This window comes from Lutra lutra, chromosome 6 (assembly GCF_902655055.1).
Source record: "Lutra lutra chromosome 6, mLutLut1.2, whole genome shotgun sequence".
Lineage (NCBI taxonomy): Eukaryota > Metazoa > Chordata > Mammalia > Carnivora > Mustelidae > Lutra > Lutra lutra.
Genome location: NC_062283.1, coordinates 49430435 through 49446220, shown reverse-complemented (window position 1 = coordinate 49446220; position 15786 = coordinate 49430435). Strand labels below are relative to the sequence as shown.

Sequence of the window (15786 nt, the reverse complement as noted above, 5' to 3'; positions counted from 1 at the left end):
AATAAAATCATTCTAAGAAAAATGATTTGGTGATGCTCTCGGTGGTGAAACCCAAGAACCTTTTTTTTTTTTTTTTAATTTAAGAACCCAAGAACCTTTTTTTGTTGGGTTAACCAACACCCCATGCAAAGCAAGAGCAGCAATGCCTTAGTAATCCCATGGAGAATTAACCGGTAACCACCCTCCCAGGAAGAATTATGATTCTTAGTATTCATAGTACTTAAAAGAGCTTCTACAAGGGAGAGAAAATGCAATGTGCTTGAAACCCAAACCCCTTCCCCCCACTCCACAGCCTATCCAAGGGCGTCTCCGGACCATCGCCCACCCCCACCACTCTCTCTGAGTTGAGGTCACTAAATCCCATCCAAAAAACCCTGGTCCATTCCCAAGACTGGCCCAGACACCTGTTTACCTGTACCCAAGCAGTAGTGGCTCTGATTAAGCAAAGATAACGGTTACCGGGCTGGTGCGGCTAAGCCCCGCCGCCGGAGCCCGGGGGACCACATACCTTTGTACCTCTCCAGAACATCCTCGTAGGCCTGGAGGTACTCCTGCTCTTCCACGTACAGGTAAGCAGCTGGCGAGAGGTACCCCGCCATACCGAAGTTTATCTAAGCGATGACTGGCCAATTCCCCTTTCCCCCTCCTAACCCGAGAGAGTATCGTAGTCAGCAAGACGCAGCCTTGAGAACTGGAAAAGCGGAAGGAGCGGCGGGCTGGGGGAGAGCGCTGAAGCCGGAGACTCAGAGCCAGGGGCGCGAAGGGGCGGTGGGCGCCGGAGCCAGCAGAGGAAACGCCCAGGCCCCCTGGCGGGCTGCGGGTGCTGGGCCGCTGCTCCGGGGAGCCAGAGTCCCTCTCAGGTTTCAGCAGCAGCAAATCTCGGCTAGCCCGGGGGCGGCGACAAGCAGCGCCACGCCACGCGGAGGAGCCTGGAGCCCAGTGGTGATGGGCGAAGGGTGGCGGGCGACGGGACCCTCTGCGGGCAGCACGGCCGTCACCCTGGCCCTGCGCTGGGCGCCTGCTGCGGGCCCGGCTGAGGCCGCGGCGGCGGTGCGGGAGGACAGGCGCGCTGCCTCCGCCCGGGATGCTGCGCGGCGCATCTGCGGCATTTCCTGGCCGCCGCGCCGCAGACACTCGCCCGCGCCCCCGGAGAGAGGGAGAGGGGGAGGGCGGAGGGCGGAAGGGAGGGGGCAAGCGCGGCGGTCAGCGCCCCGGCTGGCTCGGTTCCGACCCTGGCGCGGCTCGGCCCCTCCCTCTCCAGGCAGGGCCGGGCGCCCCGAGGCCCCCTCTCCGGCCCGCCCACCCGGGTCGATCTCACAGCCAAGCACGCCCACCCCCGGACGCTGGCCGGCCGGCCCGGATCCCCAAGGGTGAGGTTTCTATTTGGGACCCACAACAGGTGCCTGGGAAACAAAGCCGCAGATCGCGGTCACCGACGAGCGCAGCAGCCACCCTCCCCCGCGTCCCCCCGACCCCCCCCCTCCCCCCACCAAATGGGTTGAGCAGTCGGAGGTCTCCCCCGGGAAAGGATGACAGGGGCAGGAGTGGAAAATACTCTTCGACCCAGCTTAAGGCACAGAGGGACTCCGGTCACTCAGTGCCGCACGGGGCGGGGAGGGACCAGGGTCCCTTCCCGGGGCACATCTCGGGGGCGGGGCGGCGCGGCCTCTGCAGGTGGCCCTGCGCGTCAGGGCCTGACAGCCTGGAAGCCACTGCGGCTGCGCGCCCGGCGGACCAGCCCTCAGTCCCTCCCTTCCGCCCCCCAGAGCCGGCCCGAGCATCTGCCGCTGCGCTCCTGGGAGGCGGTCACAGCCGGTTTGCTCTCAGTGCCTCCAGCTTACTTTGTCCCTTCCCTCCTTCTCTTTACCCATTATTCATTCCACACAGTACTGGTATCTTCTGAATTTGAACAAAATGGACACAATTCCCTTAACTTTGGAATGTCATATACTAAAGGGGTGAGTTTTAAGAATCCAAGAACCATTTGGTACTCAGACGCGTACATAGATGTGTTTAAGAGTACTTAACTGAAGTCAGCATCCTGCCTCCTTACTAACTGTGTGACATGGCCAAGTTACTTACCCTCTCTGGCCTCTCTTCTTCAGTAAAATGGGGTTAATAGTGCCTACCTTATAAGTTTGTGGCTTTATACATGTTAGCTAGAATTATTAATAGATAAATCAATGCGTTGTTGACCATCTGACTTGACAGCTTCACCTTTTGCCCACATCTTCCCTCCCTATTTCTTCCTTTCATATGTACTGACCTTTTGTCCTTGATGAGTTTTTTTTCCCCTTTCAATGTTGTGAATCTGGACCATTTTTCATTAACTCTTAGATGGGGATGAGTACTCCTAAAAACTGTACACTCCTGGAAAAAATCTTAATTGAGTTAGAACTGGAAATCTTTACTTCTCCTGAGCAACTGGTCTACTTTTGTTATCCCAAAGCAAAACCGAATCTCTCTTTGCTGTCCTGACCACTGGTTTATAATCTGAGTTTGAGTCCGTGTCCCACCAAGCTCCTAGGATCAATGGTTTTCTCGCAACTTGGTATGCATTTATGTACACATTGGTTCATGAAGTAACAAGCATGCATCATCTGTGACACCTTCTTGAAATGAAAGAGTTAACAATTAGATCCCTAAAAGTCATTCCATTTATAGACCACACACGTACATGAATCTCTCTCAAAATTCTTTTGTCTCCTTTACAATGACTACGGTCATTGAGGGCACAGTCTGAGCCTCCATCAGATACTGAAACCCAGCAGCATCCAGTTTTTTGAATATAATCAATGCACTCTTAATTGATTTTAACTCTCCTTTTAAGGAGACAGTCAAAATGAACAGCAGCAGCATTGGGGTTTTCTATAAAGATAGCCTTTGCCCCATGCATTCTTGGAATGGTAATATTGGGTCAACCTGCTAATAATAATAGTCTATTCCATAGGGAAGCAGAAGCAGTTAAGAGGCTACCCTCTGGCGCTAAGAATGCCTGAATTCAGATCAAGATCCACCACTTGCTAGTTGTATGACCTTGGGAAGAGTCTCTCCCTCTCAGCAGATTTCTGGACTAAAAAATGGAGAAAATAATTATACCTACTTCATAAGGTTGTTCAGAGACTAAATGAGATAACACAGTAAATGCTTATAAGAACATCTGACCATGGAGCGCCTGGCGACTCAGTCAGTTAAGGATTCGACCCTTGGTTTCAGCTTGGGTCATGATCTCAGGGTCGTGAGATCAAGCCCCATTTTGGGCTCCGTGCTTAGCACAAAATCTGGTTGAAATCCTCTCTCTCCCTCTGCCTTTCCCCCTGCTCATGATCTCTCTCTCTCTCTCTCTCTTTCTCAAATAAATAAATCTTTCTAAAAAATAAGAGCATCTGACCATTTGCAAACTATCATTTATACAGCATTTACCATATACCAAAGAATTTGCAAAATGTTTTGCACTCACTACTTTATTTACTTGCCACAGCCATGACCCTTTAATAGAGAAAATGAAGCTGAGAAAAATTCAGTAAGTTGCCAAAGAAAATACAACTAGCTTGTGATAGAGGGAGAATTAAAATCCAAGTTTGCCTGAGTCCAAAGTCTGACTCTGCTTAGACCCTTCAATTCCAACTTTAAAGAATTTACATGGGACAAAAATCCATATTTTAAAATAGCACTGTTCCCAACAAACCGTGTATCTTTACGGGCATTTCAAGAATAAAAAACTCAGCCTACCATATCCAGTAACTAAGAACAGCAGATCTATAGTTCTTATATAAAAGTCATTTATACAATGTATATCATAAAGCCCCATTCCTTACACTTGGTCATCTTTTTCTCACATTGACCCTGAGACATAGGAAAGGCGTACAGTCTCCGACTTTAAAGTGAGAACACTACAGTAAGTGCAAAAGCACTTTTAAAATCGTCAAGTGTCAGACATGTGACATAAGACTCTCTAAAATGTAAACCTGATTATATCACTGCATTGCCGAAAAATCTTTCAATAATTCCTCACCACTTACAGCATGAATGGTCCAATCTCCTCAGTATTACACATAGGCACATTTCCATTCTGCTATTCTCTACCAAATCCCATGTTCTACTATGCATTGCACTTGAAATTTCCATATAAACACATCTCCCTACCTTTGTTCTTATGGTTCCATCCCTCTGAAGTGGCCTTCCCTTTCCCCCTATTCCCATCAAGCTCTTTAATTCTCACTTCAAGTGGCACCTCCCCTCAGAAGCTTTCAGGCTCCATTCTCTGTCCATGTTAATTAGACTCTCCTCTGGATTCTTTTCATATTAGGTACTTATACAGCCATAACAACTAATCTCTCACACCATGTTGTAACAGTCTAACAACATATCCAGTTATATTGGACTATAACTTCTTTAAAAGCAGAACTATGTGCTTTTTCTTCATTTTATTCCAGGGATTCGATCAATATTTATTAAATGTGAATGAATTTAGTTATCCCACACACCATAAGGTCTTTTTGACTCTAGGCATTTTCATGTTCAATTTTATTTTTATGACCTTAAAAACAAATAAAAATATTGGACTTTCAACTCCTTTATTACTAAGTAATGAACACAATGGACATCCTCATACCACTTCTGAACCTCACCCCATCTCTTACTAGGGATGAATTTCAAAGATGGGTGAGTTTCAGGCAGAGTGTGAAAATGTCTAATAAAGTTAAAAGTTGAAATATTTTCATAGTATATTTTCAAACTACCCACAGCATCGAAATCGCTCAGATGCCCTGTTGCTTTATCTTCCATTGGGTGATCAGTGGTGAACAAATAACGTATTTGAATTTCATATTTTAGCTACATTATTTTTAAACAGATATCGGAAGACTGGCCTCCAAGTCTTTGCTCCCAAGATATGATTATTATGATTTGTGTAGAAAAAAGCCAACTTACCAATACTTATTTTAAAAACAGTAGCACATAGGGCGCCTGAGTGGCTCAGTTGGTTAAAAACAGTAGCACATTTCCATACTAGGGCTGCTTATTCTGTTTGTAGTTTTGTTTTGTTTTTGATTAATCTCTTTAAAGTATGTGACTTTGAGGTCTCAAGTTCACTAACAACCACTAACTTTATAGCTATCCCCACTCAGCGAACGTTTTAGAACAAATAAAACATGGCCCCTGCCCTCAGTGAGTTTACCATCTACCAATATCTTCTTGTCCACTGCACCCCATCAGAACCCCCAGTTCTTCCATTTCTTCCCCAACTACAGTGTACACAGATGATTAGTCCCCCCAACTTCTCTGGACTTCTGGCCTAGTCATTTTCCTCAATTTAAATAATCTCATTCCCCCTCACAAATACCTGACCGATCCTTCTCTCATAACCCCTTCCTGCACTATCAAAAAGCAAATTATCCACTTCTGTCAACATCAACAAAAACCTCAAGCCAGAAGCACCTTCTTCCTTCCACAAAATGGACGGAACACAGGCATCCTGTTCTGATGGGCTAGAGCTCCAAATTCTCTCAGCACCCTCCTTTCACCTGTCTTTCCTTTCTGCTGAGCCGAAGATACTGTGCACATACTGGCTCCTCCTCTCCATGCCTCACACCTGCTCATGGAGGGGCAGGGTGGGGAATGAAGCAGTGTCTCCACCAGGCAAGGAGTCAGGCCTCAGTGACTAAACACTTTTTAATACTTGAGGAGGGCGGTGAGAGCTAGGTCTGCTCCAGCTCCCCCAAACCACCCCTGCTTGGTCTCACTGGCTCCCAAACAGTCTCCCTCCAGGACCCTCCCTCCTTCCACCCTTTCACTGCTCCACCCCTCCCCTCAAGGCCTGGAAGAGAACAGGCAGCATCTCACAAACAGCAGCCAGAAGAAGCTCAAGGCTGTTGCCCCAGAAACCCAGACTAGAGAATGGCTGTCTGCACGCTGTTTGTTTTTCCTGTGATCAGAAAATCCTACTAGGGGGACTGTAGGGGGAGTCTCTGCTGCTGTGGTGCCTGGGCTCTGGACTAGTCCTCACCAGCCCCTCAGAGGAATATAAAGTACCAACTTTGCATTACAGTGGGAGGCAAAAGAAACTGAGTGGGCACACACCCACCACCCCAGAGTGAATGTCCGAGAGTGGAGAAGAAAGGAGGCCAGATCCACTGGCTGCAGAAATCAGCTGGGGACAAAACCTGACCTTTGGCCTTTGCAAAAGCACCCCCCCCCCAAAAGACTTAGTCCATCCTACCCATTACCATTCTGAAAGAGAAAATTGTGGAGGGAACTGAGGACCAATCACCCCAGAAAGCAAGTCTCGTGCACAGAACACATATGAAGAAACCACACAGGCACTGTGAGGTTGGAGGATTGGTTTCTTCAGTGTTCTCAGCTTTCAGCTGGGTAAAACAAGTCATCCCTTCTGGTTCGACTTCTACACCCAGTGCAAGGGAACACCGGTAACAGAACAGAAACATTGGCACCTCCCCTATATTAATTAATCAGGAATGCATGATGGCTAAACCTTCAAAAGCACCAGGGACGGATAGCTGCTATGGACACATGACTCTGACAAAGATGCTACAATTAAAAAAAAAAAAAAAAAAAAAAAAAAATGGCATCCAAGTTGCTGGAATTCCCTCTGCAATCCCGGATACCAAACACCAGGAATCCACCCCAGTTAAACCTGCGAAGCTCAGTGTCCCTGGGCAAAAAATGGAAATGAAGGGAGCTTTCTCACAGATTCTAGCAAATACACTAGGAATCACAGAGTTAATACTTTCAGAATGTCACAGCAGCTAGGGCATGTAAATAGGGAAAGTTTAATGCAGATGTCTGTAAATATCCCCCTTGCAATTCGAAGGTATCAATCCGTCCAACCAGAAGACAGGGCCAAACAGCTTAGTCACCAGCAGGCTGGGCAAACTGCTTTCTCGATGGAAATCAAGCATAAAGTAAACATGGTCATCCTCCTCCCCCCACCTTGAGCACAGACCTCTGCCCAGTGCATCAGCTCCCAGCTCTGGCTCCCGGGGGCACAGATGGGTGAATTTCCGCAACTCCCGTCAGCGTTCCGTCCCCTCCCCGACGCGCTTACCTGCTATCCTAAGCACTGCCCTCTCAGCGGGGTCCAGCACTGAGCCCCCATGAATCTTTCTTTTTGATCTCTCATGTTTAGGCAAATTCCAGGGTAAGGTGTCTCCCGGAGCTGGAGATGCGGAGCCAGATTTCTGGCTGAAATCATCCTCATCAGAAAAATCCGCAGAGGAAGACATAGAGCAGCGATAGGATGCGTTCCCGGAACTCTACAGAGGATGACACAGGGAAAAAAAAAGCATTAACAGCATAACACTCACATATGCTCATCGATTTCAACAGCCCCCTCCCTGCCCCCGAACGGAGTCTGGCATCCTGTACCATCCTCAATGCTGAAGGGATACACAAACAAGAAATGAAACCCAGGGCTCACCATCTTTTCTCCACGGCGCCTCCGACAGCAGAAACAAAACCCAGGCAGTCCCAATACATGGAAGATGTGCACAGAAGTGTGTGGCCTGCGGTCCGGCCACCAGCTCACAAATGACTGGCCCAACAATGAAGCCAGAATCAACAGCCTTCCTGTTACAAATCTATAGTATTTGGCTCCCCCACCAGGACAGGAGAAACATTTTCCATTAGGCTGCTGGTTAATTCATTAAGGCAACCAACTCGAAGTTTCAAAAACAAAGCACAAATGCAGGATGTTGAGTCCCAATTCCTTTCCGTTTCGGGTCGCCTCACCGCTGGAGTCTCCTTTCTGACGAGCTTTAAGCCCCTTGTCCTCTTTATTTAATTTGCTTCATGAGATTGAAGCAGGTTCCCAGAAAAGAGCAAGGAGGGAGGAAGGACAGATTCTGAGAAGAGCTTTTCTTAAGGCTGGGAGAACACAAAAGACTGTTTTCAGAAGCCTAGGACAGCACCAATAAACAAACATCTGAACTCAGTTGAGAGTTCTTCAGATAATTTAAACTTCTAACAAAGTAACAGCTGCCAATAATGTAAATGGGGATGATGGCAGCACAGTGACAGGAAACAGAGCCCTTCTCAGCTCCTGGTCATCCCACAGGGAAGGGAGAAACAGGATGTTTCCACCAAAGCACTTTGCCTGAAGGTTAGTCCTCCCTTCATCAAGTAGGAACAAATCTGCGGGATCATATCTTGCTAAAAGGATTCTATCTTCCATTCAGGGAAAGGGCACAAGGGATCAGTCCTGCCTTCTTGATGGAGTTGGATTTGTGATCCTGTAGAGAGCCACCAGCTTACTGTGGAAATCAGGATGTGATGGGCTCTGGGAACAGAGTTATAAAGTATCAAAGGGAAGTCTTCACTTTCCCATTTAGAATTCCACTTGGCTAAGTGAGGCACATCGTGAAGATGGCAAAACTGGTACAACTCGAATTCCTGAAACGTATCTTGCAGTCACCGATTCCTCAGAAGCAAGTTGCAGACAGGAATCAGTGAGGCATACTCCAATTTGAGCAAAAACACTGGGCTGCTCACAAAAGCGGTGGTGGCTACTGCAGCAAAACAGGCTGTGTGAGCAACATCCCAAAGCACTCACCCACAGCCTGTGAAACAAACTATAAGTGAATCAGGACTATTAATCTTGCCTCGCTCTATTCAGGCATGTTGTTACACACGGTCAACACCACCATTTTAACAGTACACATAATATCTCCCACAAAGTAAAGTGTCTAAGGGTTATCTTTAGCTCTATTCTTCACCGAAAAAGTGGTCTTCCATTTTATTTTACCTGCCATTTCATCACCTTGGCTAATTTATTTATTCAGATTTTGTGTGTTCTCCTCATAAACATTAAGTAAATAAATAAAATTGATTTTTCTGTATTGTAGCTAGAGTCCACAGAGAGTTGTGAGTGGTATTAAGTCAGTCACAGAATGCTATTATCAACCTAATTTATTTTCCACGCTTTTCAGAAAATTCATCTTGAGCTCTCTGAGGTGATGTTGTCAGCTGGATCCATGAAAAAGGGGGACATTCTTAAAGACTTTCAAAAGGGTTTTGGGTTTCTTTGGTTGCCTTGTCTTCCTTAAAATGGCTTCCAACCTGTCCTTACTTAAGGTCATCCTTTATCTGCGAGATTATATTTCTTGTTGCCTGCACAATTTCAGTGACTATAGTAATTTGATTGTTTATTTTTACAGACAGACTTAGGGAATAACTGTTAAAGAACTGCTCCATTCCAAAAACCACAGGTTATTGATTTTTATAGATAGAGTAATTTTTTTTAATGACCAGAGTCTCAGCTGATTGAACAGCAAGACGTGATTTATGCCATGACATAAACACCATTAATCACACACAGCCAGATGGGAACAGTTACTACCCCAGGACCCAAGGGTGTTGACTAGGGCAGCCTCTAATCTGGTAGTGTCAGTGGTAAACAGATAAGAGAGAAAAGGAAAAAAAGACAATCAGCAACACCTCTTTCAGCAATATATCATATGAAAATATAGACACAGACACAGAAACCCAGGGAAATCATACATATTTATATTTTGGTCAAGTCTCCCAGGTTACACGATTCAAGCATTTTAAGAAAGTATTCGGGGTTTTGGTTTGTTTTTTTTTTTCCATAATAATTTTCATAAACACTTTTAAAAATGTAAGTAAACTATACAAAATTAGGCCCATTTGAATCTTGAAAATTGAGAACAGATTTAAAAGAAGCTGCTCTGAAGGCGATTGATCCTATAAGACTATTATATGCTTTACTGATTTGAGATGACTTGCCAATTCATGTCACTATCTTGGGGGCTAGAGAGAGGCATGTAAGAGTACGGTTCTCATTTTTTGGGAAAAAACAAACATGTTCTCTGGCCCAAAATCCAGAGCCTCGTCTTTGATGTGGGGCTAGCAAGGATAAGACAAAGAGGGCTCTTGCAACCAGCAAAAGCTCCAAGATCTCCCTTGTTCAAACCTTGCCTGAGGTTTGATTCCTATTAAAATATAAACATCTATGTCCATAAATAGGAGATGGGATAATTACAGTATATCTATATAATGAGCTACAATGCAACAATTAAAGAAAAGTGTTATCAATCTACACTTAGAAAAGTATAAAGAGTTCATACAGAATGATTCCTTTAAAAAATGTGTGTGTGTGTGTGTGTGTGTGTGTGTAGATGGATAAACAGATACATGATTGATAAATAGGTAGACAGATGATAGGTAGGTAGATAACCATTTACCAGTATGTAAACAATGGTTATCTCTGGGTGTTGACTAATACTATAAATAGATTTAATTTTATTTCTTGTAATATTTTAATCCAGAACAAACACACAAAAAGATTACTAAAAAGAAAGATACTATACCAACAGCCAGACAGAATAGCAAAGGCCCTAGTAGGAAGTAACTATTTAACGAGTGCCTTTAACCACTTGGGGCTCACAGGCACCCCTGAAAAGTTGAAGCAATCTATGGAAAAAACATCTCTCCAGAACAGAACACATGGGCAAATATACACAGATGTTGCATATGATTTTCTTGGGTTCACTGACCCATGGACTTCAGGTTAAGGACCCCAATTTACACTATCATCTATCATCACCATTTAGCATTTGTGTTAAGACAAGAAAAATAAGAAAGCACTGTGAGTATGCAGGAAGAGAGGTAAAGGTAATTAGAAGAGTAAAGACAAAGTTGACCTAGGTCATAATATTTTTTTTTAAAGATTTTATTTATTTGACAGACAGAGATGACAAGTGGGCAGAGAGGCAGTCAGAGAGAGAGGAGGAAGCAGGCTCCCTGCTGAGCAGAGAGCCTGATGCGGGACTCGATCCCAAGACCCTGGGATCGTGACCTGAGCTGAAGGCAGAGACTTTAACCTACTGAACCATCCAGGCGTCCCAGGTCATAATATTTTTAACATTTGGCCTTTTCTTTTTTTTTTTTTTTTTTTTAATAAAGAACTCTGAACCACCTCTGGATCGATGCTGGGTCTCTACAGCCCAAAACACCAGGTTGTGAGGAACCTGTATACACTCTATTGTGTCTTATCACAACCTAATTATTAAGGCAGTTTTAACAATTGAATTAGATCACCCAAATTTTAAAGTGTCTTTCCTAATAGCCAGTGCATTCACATAGTATAAAAACAACCCAAATGCCTTAAAGCCAAGATAATTAGAGAATGCAACATTTTTAGAAGGGGAACTAAACAATAACTTCTCTAATTGAAACCCCGGTGGGGGATCCGAGATAAATACAATGGAACTGCCTAAATTGGAAGCCGCCCAGCCTTAGTACCCTGATCTGCAGGAAAGTGCCAGGAAATTGTCTCTGCACTAGACATTCTCTAACTGCAATGGAGAAACAAGTGCAGAGATAAGGGTTTATAAAAGAGCCAGACTTTTAGGACCCCAGAGACTGGAAAGGTAACTTCCACAAACCTTCCTATCTATATTTTATGCACACGTCTGTAAATATATTTCCAAAAGGTTAAAAACTAAAAAGCACGTAAAGAAACAATTAGGCAGGGGTGCCTGGGTGGTTCAGTCAGTTAAGCATCTGACTCTTGGTTGAGGCTCAGGTCACGGTCTCAGGGTCATGAGATGGAGCCAAGTGCTGAGATGGCTCCACTCTGCACAGAGCCTGCTGGAAATTCTTTTCCCCCCCTCTCTGTTCCTCCCCCACTCACACTCTTTTTCTCTCTTAAATAAATAAATAAAATATTTAAATTTTTAGAAAGAAAAGAATAATTAGACAATCTAGATTGTGGGGCATTCGATAAAATAACTATCCTGGACTCTTCATAAACGTCAGTGTCAAGAAATATACATACCCAAAAAACAGAGAATGTTCTAAATTTAAAAGACAAGTGAAACATAACAGCAAATTCATGAACCTTGATGAGATTCTATACTTTTTTTTTTTTAAGCCAAAAAGACATGTTAGAAACAACTGGGAACAGCTGAACATAGATCATGGATTGCTTATTAGATATTATTAGGAAATTATTAATTATCTAAGGTATGATAATGATACTGTAGTTGTGTAAGAAAGAGTCTTATCTTGGGACACTTTATTCTTACCTTCCAGGCTGGAGAAATTCATGACATCTGTACTTATTTTCAATTGTTTTAATAAAACAGAAGGACTGGTAAATATAGCAATAGGTTAATAATAAGTATCCACTATACTACTCTTTCAACTTTTCTATACATTTGAATATTGTCAAAATGAAGAATTGGGGGAAACACATAAGCACGACCTTTCTCAGTTTCTCTAAGTGTTGCTTAGTCTAGGCCTGTTCTCACAAAACCAAAATCCCATGTTGTAAGTACACAGTGATAGTATCCATCTGAGTGATTTCTTGTAACATTTCTTGGTATACACGTAGAGAATTAGATAAGCACCAAAGCAGTGGCCTAGGTCAACAAGACCCCTGAGAAAGGTGATGTGCTTGCCTCAATCCCAAGCAGAGTTTTAGATGGAAGGATATAAAATAGGCTCCATTGTTATTCATTTAAATATAGCCCAGTAAACCTAGTTGGTTCAGTATCACTTTTTTTATATTTTACATAAACAAAAAGAAAGATGTCAAAACTTTAAAAACATAGATTCCAATTTTGTTTAAAATCCTATTGACTAGGCAAGTACAAATACTAGCTTCTTGCATGTTATGTAAAAATGCAAAGTATGGCGCAAAAAAACACTTATATCCTAGTTTTTTACTGGGAAGTAAGTAAAAAAAGCAAGGGCCCACTATCTAATAAATAATACAATAATAATAAATAAATAATACTAAATAATAATAAAGAAGACAATCTTTACCACAAATAAACAGATGCTGAAGAAAACAATTAATAAAAATGTAAGAAAGTGCATTTAACCCCTTGAAGAGAAAATGAGTTACAGTAAACTGTGGGGACTATGTGCTTGTTTTTAAATTTTTTTCAAAACCAGCTGAACAATTCAAGTACTCTCTCATCATATAAATAACTTTTAATTAGCGTCCCATTGGAAACCACCTCTATTTTTTTTAAGATTTTATTTATTTATTTGACAGTCAGCAAGAGAGAGAGAGAGAACGAGCCCACAAGTGGAGGAAACAGCAGAGGGAGCAAGAGAAGCAGACTCCCTGCTGAGCAGGGACACTGACACAGGACTTGATCCCAAGACCCTGGGATCATGATCTGAGCCGAAGGCAGACGCTTAACCAAATAAGCCACCCAGGAGCCCCTGGAAACCACCTTTAAACAGTAAGAGGGAAGGGCCTTCTTGTTTGGCAAGACATCAGCTGTCCCTCACTCTCTCCTTTTAGGGGAGAGAGGAAGAAGAGCTTAGGAGGAGTTAGGGGGAAAGAGAGGTCAGAAGGAAAGGAAGCTGGAAGGTTCTTGGATCTCACTCAAGCAGGAGGCTTTGGGCAAAGAATTACGGAAGTCAAAGGTTTCTTTCTAGGTGGAGAGCCCCAGTTCATAAGCCTGTGAAGGAAGACCACTGGAATTCTGGACACAGACTCTTCCTAGAGTAGAAAGATTATGCATTAGTTAAGAGTGTTCCTTGGTCTTATGTTTCTGGGGAAACTAAGATCACACAACATAATTTTCCTCTAGCTGTATAAGGAGGTCCCCAAGATAAGCATCAAACACTCATTTCTGGGAGGAGCATGGCTTCAGATTCGAGGCAGTCTTGGCTTAGCATTAAAACATTCTGCAAGACTTCCTTCCTTTCAGTTTAACCAGCATGTTCTAACTATACACATCATTTACTGAATGACCATCGTCAGGGACTGTACTGAGCATTTTCATTCACTATCTTATTTAATACTCACTGCAACCCAAGAAGGAGCTTTGGAGAGGTTAAGTAACTTGTCCATAGTCATTCTATCAGAAGAGCCAGGATTTCCATCTGGGTCCTTTGACCTCAAAGCCTGTGCTCTCAACCACATGCCATTAAATGCCCTAAAATGTGCCTAAAATGTGAGGCACTAGAGGAACGTCTTAACATATTGCCCTCAAAGATCTTACCATGTATTTGGGGAGCCCAAAAGGAGTAGACTTGTTCTGTGCTCAGTACTAGGCTCAAAGGATGGAAATGATGAGAGACAGCTATCAGTTCACAATGAAGAAAAACCATACAAAAATATACAACCACTTAAAAGTGGAAAGGACTGCCTCATATGGTAGTAAGCATCTTCCCACTGCAAGAGACCAAGGCTTCACTGAGTGGAACATTGATTTTATTATCCTCTCCCAACTCTAATATGCTTTGGTCCTATGTGTTCTGAAACCTCTGCAAATCTTCTCCCCAAAAAGATCACAAATAAAAGAAAAATTATATTAGGTATCAAAATACCATTTTTTAATTGTAAAAATCTTACAAGTAGACTTTTTTTTGCAAGTCCAGCTTCATTTAATCATATTAAAATTATAAAAACAGAGACAAGAACTAGTCTACATTTGAGGATCTTCAGAAAGTCTCTCAAAACTGAGGAAGAACATTTCAAATAATTTGCCTTGAAGAAAAGCAAACACAACACTGAAAATAGCCCCACAAAACAGAAACACATTAGGAAGACAAACTTGAATACCAAAAACATCTCTCTAACTAGAGAATACCTCATCTTATATTTTAAATGGATATTTATTTATATCAACAATTAAAAATATGTCTTCTGCACACATAGTCTTCTGCCTTAGAGGAGGTTAAAGTCTAACTGGAAGAGTAGAGGAGATAAAACAGCCAACTTATATTCAAATATTATCATCTTAATGGGTTAGGCTGAAAAAACCTCTTCCAGTACGATAATGCAAATATATACATAAAGATGTGATTAAGGGGTGACTGGGTGGCTCAGGAGGTTAAGTGCCTGCCTACAGCTCAGGTCATGATCCCGGGGCCTGTGATTGAGTCTCACATCAGGCTACCTGCTCAGCGGGGAGCCTGCTTCTCCCTCTCCCCCTGCCCCTCCCCCTGCTCATGTTCTCTCTCTTGCTCACTTTCTCTCAAATAAATAAATAAAATATTTTTTAAAATAAATAATAAAGATGTGATTAATAATATAAAGCCAGGGGTGCCTGGGTGGCTCAGTGGGTTGGCGCTTCTGCCTTCGGCTTGGGTCATGATCCCAGGGTCCTGGGATCGAGCCCCACATCAGGCTCTCTGCTCGGCGGGGAGCCTACTCCCCCATCTCACTGCCTGCCTCTCTGCCTAATTGTGATCTCTGTCTGTCAAATAAATAAATAAAATCTTAAAAAAAAAATAAAAATAGGGACGCCTGGGTGGCTCAGTTGGTTGGACGACTGCCTTCGGCTCAGGTCATGATCCTGGAGTCCCGGGATCGAGTCCCGCATCGGGCTCCCAGCTCCACGGGGAGTCTGCTTCTCTCTCTGACCTTCTCCTAGCTCATGCTCTCTCTCACTGTCTCTCTCTCAAATAAATAATAAATAAAATCTTAAAAAATAAATAAATAAATAAATAAAAAATAAAAATAATATAAAGCCAATTAGTAGAGAGATGCTGACTCAGAAAACAGACTAGAACATCTACAGTCCCTGTAGAAGCCAGGATGGAGATTCAAGTGTTCCCCACCTCCCTCATTCCTCCAACAGTATCATGTCCAAAACTGCCAACTGCTGATAGAGTCATCCCACAGATGCTTTGTGATGAGCCTACTCATTTTTAAAAACTGACTAATGATAAACATTTAAAAAATTGGAAATTTTACATGAAAATGTGGATGTGAAGCATTGAGACTAGCAGTATTTTCCCTTTTTGGAAAGGACATGGGCTTTCCATTCTGACACAGTC

At 43.3% G+C, this 15786-nt stretch overlaps 1 protein-coding gene and 1 long non-coding RNA gene across 2 annotated transcripts in view; one reads left to right on the top strand and one right to left on the bottom strand.

Annotated features, from left to right (window-relative positions):
* The window catches only part of DST (dystonin), a 487169-nt gene that overhangs the window by 362483 nt on the left and 108900 nt on the right, over window positions 1–15786 (bottom strand). The window contains 1 exon segment of the mRNA XM_047733080.1: window positions 7067–7274. Coding sequence (XP_047589036.1) covers window positions 7067–7274 — 208 coding nt within the window.
* LOC125102203 (uncharacterized) lies at window positions 417–8873 on the top strand. The gene is made up of 2 exons (XR_007128067.1): window positions 417–569; window positions 7148–8873. It is a non-coding gene; the product is annotated as an uncharacterized LOC125102203 (long non-coding RNA).